The sequence below is a fragment of the Vicia villosa genome, unplaced genomic scaffold (genome assembly GCF_029867415.1).
Source record: "Vicia villosa cultivar HV-30 ecotype Madison, WI unplaced genomic scaffold, Vvil1.0 ctg.004900F_1_1, whole genome shotgun sequence".
Lineage (NCBI taxonomy): Eukaryota > Viridiplantae > Streptophyta > Magnoliopsida > Fabales > Fabaceae > Vicia > Vicia villosa.
In genome coordinates, this window is record NW_026706537.1 from 19,336 (window position 1) to 25,661 (window position 6,326).

General features: G+C 31.6%; 1 protein-coding gene across 1 annotated transcript; it reads right to left on the reverse strand.

Annotated features, from left to right (window-relative positions):
* Nucleotides 1–402: 402 nt before the first annotated feature.
* Nucleotides 403–2,969, reverse strand: LOC131642375 (protein SULFUR DEFICIENCY-INDUCED 1-like). The gene is made up of 4 exons (XM_058912633.1): nt 2,724–2,969; nt 1,474–1,686; nt 1,211–1,366; nt 403–1,068 (listed from the first exon to the last, which is right to left on the reverse strand). Exons 1-4 carry the CDS (start codon nt 2,856–2,858, stop codon nt 667–669), a joined length of 906 nt encoding a protein of 301 aa, XP_058768616.1. The 5' UTR covers nt 2,859–2,969; the 3' UTR covers nt 403–666.
* Nucleotides 2,970–6,326: the final 3,357 nt, after the last annotated feature.

Genomic DNA, 6,326 nt, shown 5'->3' on the forward strand with positions numbered 1-6,326 from the left:
TTTTCACGCTTATTAAGATAATGATTAATTAAGTTGATTTTAATGATAAAATGAATATCATTTACTAAAATAACCTTATTAATAATAGTTAGTGGAGTAGTTATATGAATTAAAATACAATAAATAAGGGCAAGTTAGTGGAAATAAATCTAATAAATATCACATTGGTATTCTAAAAGGACAAATAATTTGAGATGAATAAAAATTAGAAAGAGTACACCTATTGTGAGACGGATGGAGTACTATATTAAGTAATTAAGTCAATCTTTTTTACACTTTCATACAAATAGATTCGTTTTAGAAGCCTTAAATTTTATTTATTTTATCTCTTAAAATACAATATTAAAAACTCACATTTATTTGCTAAAATTGGTAATTTTGACGGTTGGAAAGAAATAGTAATTCACATCATCAACTTCACTTCATTTATGGTGTTTACTGCTTAGTGATACTTCTTGGTCAATCGATCAAGAAAGATATCAGCTTCAACTTACATTTTGAGGTCTCTAATTTCCAAACAAGCATTTAGTTCTCACATACATTATCTTATACACCTCTTCCCAAAAACCAAAACAAAAAAGTCCTCCACTATGAGGAAAGTAAAAAAAGAGGGAAAATTATCAAAACTATAATATTAAAAAAAAAACTATGTACAAAGTTAAAAACTTAACAAGCTAACTGGTTTCTACAAGAAGAAATCTCTTCAAAAATTGGAAGTCTCTTTGATCTAAGAGGACCCCATTCATTCATCAACTGTTCTATGCCTTTGATAAACTCATCATCAAGAACCAAAAGATCCAATGTATGTGATGGAGGTATCAATGATTTCAACTCTATTACAAGATCTTCAGCCCTTTTTCTAGACTTGATATCATCTGAGCCTGGAATTTCTCCTTTTAATATTTCATCAATAATCACTTGGGCCTCTTCATACCGGGCTTGCCTAATGAGACATAGGCCCAAGTTACATGCCTTGTTACAATCAGGGTCGATCATTTGGGCTTTCCGATACACCGCCTCCGCCATCACGTAGTTCATCTTTTGCATGTAGGCCCAGCCCAAGTTTCCCTATTATGCAACAACATTTAGGGTTATTATCTTTATAAGAAATCTTGATACCAAGTAGGCAACTATAAGTCATCTAATAAATATGAAAACAGAATCTTTGCTCATAATACTCATCAGAGGATGTATAGTTAAGATAAAATACCAGTAATCTTGAAGTTTCTTGTTTAATAGAAACTTGAAACTTCTTGCCATGAGATCGTGCAGTTTTTGTGAGTTTCCCATTGAAGGCTTCGCCTTGGTAGATTAATTTCAGCTTTCTCTTCAGCAAATCTATTTGCTCATCTATTTTCCCACTTTTCTATATATAAAAAAGTTAATTGATGTTTAGCACATGAATATGCAGTTTCTACACTAACCACATACATTACTATATAAAAAAAGTTTAAAATCAATGATTTGTAATACCTTGTAAAGATCAATGAGTACATTATCAAGGGATTCTTGGGATTGTTTGGAGCAAAGGCCTCTAAAGGAAGAGATAGCTTCAATGGCTTCTTGAGATCTGTCTAATTGCTTCATCACCACAGCCATATCTTTTAAAGCACTATCCACCTTATCCCTTGCATTTATTGCTTTCCAAAATAATACAATTGCAGCTTCCGGGTCCTTTTCTACCAGCTATAATAATTCATATAGTTAATATTATTAGGGTAAACATTATGTCACACTCACACCCTAGTAGGAAATTTGAGAGGCAGTATAGCCAAGAGACCTAGAAATTAAAGGCAACAGACCTAGAAAAGATGAAAGTAGAGTGTAAACCGAAGTTTAGCAAATCATATAAAAGTTAATGGGGTTGGGTTTGGGTGACTTTGGGAGTGTGTGACTTTGGTAACTTTGTCTCTATCTCTCTCCAAATCAATTTTTCTCTCTCAACAAATAATATATTTTAAGTAATCATTCACCTTTCCCGCCAGGAAAATTGCACTAAAGTCACGGTGACTTTCCCGCCTCAAAGTCACCCAAGCCAAACCCAAGTTAATGATAGTTAATACCACTCTTAATTAAATCATCAAATCTTAGTTCAATCGTTTGTTCGTCCCGTGATAATTGACACTGAATTTGGTAGAGAGACCAGAGTTCTATCTTCCGCAACAACAATCAATGGGGACTGAAACTACCTAATGTAAAAACTGACTCCGAACCAAATTATATCAGTTGCATCACACTTATGTCGTGAACTTTATATTGCAATGTACCCCCAAACTAATTAATTTCTATCTTAAGTATATTAATCAAGTCACTTATATATGTCACTTATAGAAAACTAGTTTTTTTTTTTCTTTTACATTTATGTCACTTTCAACCAAATTTGTCATAGATACAATAATGATGATATCAAATATATCTTGTATACAAAAGCTATATCAATTGTGGTTATAATTCTATTCCAAATTTTATAACCTTGAGTTTGAGAAAACATTTTCCATTTTCATTTTTTAAATTTTATACTAATTCAGATTAAAAGAGACAAAGTTAAAAATTAAAATCAAACACACAACAAGTCACAATCACAAACCTTCAAATGAAAATAGAAAAAATCCAGAATGTAAGCCAATAAAGATAAAATCAACATATTCAACAACAACTTCACTTTATGCATAAAATCCAAAAAATGGAAGAAAAAAAGGTATGAAGAAGTTGAAATAGTGTACCTGAGCATGTTTGGCTCTGACATAAGGACTATCACCATAAGGAACCTTGTAAACAACATGATAAACGTCTTCTTTCTTCTTCCCTGGTGAAAACAAACTCTTCTTGTTCCTGTAACTACCTCTTTCTTCTTCCATTTTTAGAGGTAGAGAAGAAGAAAAGAAAAAATTGTGTTTACGATTACACGCTTTCGAGTTTCAACTAGAGAGAGAAAGAGAAGAGTAATGAACCTGGATGGGTTTGCGTCTTTGTTCATTTGAATTTGGTGTTTTATTCTAATGAGGAGATTAAGAGCTGTTGGACGACCGTGGAATCAACGATTGGACACGTGTTCGGTTGTGATTCATTTTGAAAAAAAGGAGATTCTCGCTGTTAATTTTATTAATTTATTTATAATAATAAAACCACTGTTTTATTTTGGGAAGAAATAAAACCAACTGTTGCAATTATTATTGCAAGCCAAAAACTTGTATTTTTAATTCAAATATACTTTTGACTCTTAATTTTTTAGTTTAAGGATTTTTTATTTGTTATTTTTATATTTCTAATTAATTTTAATCTCAGCATTTACTACAAATTTTTAAGAGAATTTTTTAATGCATTCCATAATCTTCTAGTATACCACTTAAAAATGTTATAATGTTTTTAGATTTTGGAGATGTATCTTCGAACACAACAAACATGTATTGAAACATCAATTATTTCAGAGACATACTATATACGTAAAACTTTTGAAGGTATATTTTTGGAGTGTTACGAAGTAGAAACAAAAAAAACATAATGGAAAAACAACAACTTGACAAAATAAAAATACAATTGATATCATAAAATCAACGATACATAAATCAAACATTATACTTCAATATTCAGGTGGACGTTGTAACATCTTGATAATATTATCGACTGATCTCGAAACAGTTGCATCCAACTCGATCGAAACTTTTGATTCTAAACAGAAGAAGATCTCCACATAGCCCTTAAATCAACAATCGTCTTCAGCTCATAGTTGTTGAACTCAAGCTTCCCTTATTTGTCAACGGATGGCGAGCGGTACTGGTTCTTTATAATTTTGTGATTGTCGTCATATGATAGAAGCTCCTGTAGTGTGTGTTGCAGATCTTCAAGACGGGTGTACTCAGTGATCTTAAATTCTTTTGATGGTGTATTGCCGGTAAAATGAACATTTCCAACATGCAAAATGATGTTCATTATGATGTATTGTGTTTTGGTATGAAATAAAATGACAAGTGATCTATATTTATAATAGTGGAAGACAAATATGGACTTCAGAAACCCTATCTTGTACCAGAACAAGTTTCGAAAATGTATCTCCAGAATCACCCTTTATTTTGGATATGTATTTCCAGAACCTTTTCTAGAATAACATAACAGAAACTTAACAGGGCAAAAACATGTAATCGATGCAGAATTTTTTATGGCAAACTTCTAAATGTATAAATTAGACATCATAACACAATATTAATACAATGTCACTTACAATAAGTTGACTAATAACTACTAAAATGAACCGAACATTTGTCGTCGTCCAAATCTACAACTATTAGTGGTACCCCCTTTGACTTTTGTTTATTTATGTCTCTTTCACTCTTGCTCAATTTGATGAACTCTTGCATCGTTCCAACAAATTGGTCCGACCAAGTCTCGACTTTGGTTGTATAATGAGTTGTCCACTCCGGTAATGTATGTGGTATAGGGCATCCCGGTTTCAAATAAACTTGAGCAAAATACCGCGAATTAGAAACCCATCCAACACAGATAGTACGATCATTTGAATATGGAGGCGGAGCAGTGCACAATAGAAAAAAATTCTTATAAACTATATATTGTAAGATCAATAGCCACTGTCTCATACGCACTTGCTATGAGATGACCCATTTCAGGGAAGCTCGTCCATTTATTCTCAGGTGCAGGTCGACTAATGCAAGGAACAAGAGAGTAATAAATTGCTTCAACCTTTTCTTTATTCTCGAATAGCCGTGTGTATAATTCTGTATTGCTCCTCAACTCTTGGATAAGAGTATGGCGGACAAGTGTGTGATCTTCTTCTCCTTTACCGAGTAAAGTAGAAACATCTCAAAAACCACAGTTACTGTCACCTTTGACATTGACGATCTGTTCAATGTAATTGTGCGTAAAAATCAGTATCTCCTCAATGAATGAAACTTTTTGTGGAGGCAGTGAAAGAGGTGGTTTGTTAATGTGAGCTCTTTTGATAATATTTTACTGAGTTTTTGGAGTTGGTGAATTGGAAAATATTTTTATAATGGACTCCGCATCGTTGAATTGTCCTTCGGTGTAGCTTTGACCTTCTGGTTACTGTGTGATTTTTTTTTGCTTCAAAACCAGATAAATATGAGCAATGAGGGTTGAAGTGAATGAACTTTACTTTAAATTTCAACTCCTTTAACTCCTTTTGATTTGATGAAATATAAAAATGAAGATTTAAAGTGAAAAACTTTATTGAGAATAGATGGATTTTGGGATGAAAAAATTTAAATAACAATGTTTATAAAAAAATTACATAAAAAACAAGGTTTTCAGAAAATTTACCAAAGTGTCTAGGTTTTGCAGGACCCCCTAGAGTATGCGCCAAACCATTTGGCGCATTAGTATAAATTTTCTTGAATTAGCCAATTCATTTGGCGTATATGTGTTTGTGAAAAGTAAAAAAAAAATAAAAAAAAAAAAAATCCACATTTGCGCCAAACCATATGGCACATACTCCTAATTTTTGTACTAATGCGCCAATTCATTTGGCGCATACTCCAGGGGGTCTTCAAAACCTAGACACTTTGGTAAATTTTTTGAAAAACTTGTTTTTTTGGTAATTTTTTTTTTTAAACCTTGTTATTTAAATTTTTTTATTCGGATTTTGGAGAGGGTTTAAGGAAAAATGGAAATGAACTTTGATCATCCATATATCTGTTTTTAGCAATTTCACATTTGATTTTTTCGGAGATGCATTCCCGAAATAATCTGACATGAAAAGGTGGTCATATTCCAGATTCCCGGTTAAATATACTGGAGGTACATCTCTAAATTTCTCCCAATAATTAATTCGTAATTTATTTTATCAAACTTCCAGAGATATATCTCCGACAAGAAATTTTATTTAACTGTAGGATGGAATGAAATATACTCGTTTGTGTGTGATACAAAGGATGTGTCCCCGAAAATGAAGGATATTTTCAATATTATATAAGGTTCTTTTGCACTACTATATAAAGTGCATTAAAAAATTCTTTTTAATATATGCTCTTTTTTTTTCCTTCCTAAATTAATAATTTATAATCAGGATGGCATTGGCAGAACAGTCTAATCTTTTCCTTTTCTTCCTAAATTGATAATTTGTGATAACAAATTAAAAATCTCATTCCGCCTTTAACAAATAATTGAGTTATATGAATTCATAAATACTAAAGTCAAGTAACCCAATAATTAATATCATAAACAAGATTTTGATTTAATGTTTAAATTTATTTGTCTCAAATAGGGATGTTAAAAAAATCATGAATTGAAGTGAACCGTCGAATCGAATTGATTTGAAGTTAAAATAATTGAATGGTTATGTTTGGTTAGTGAAT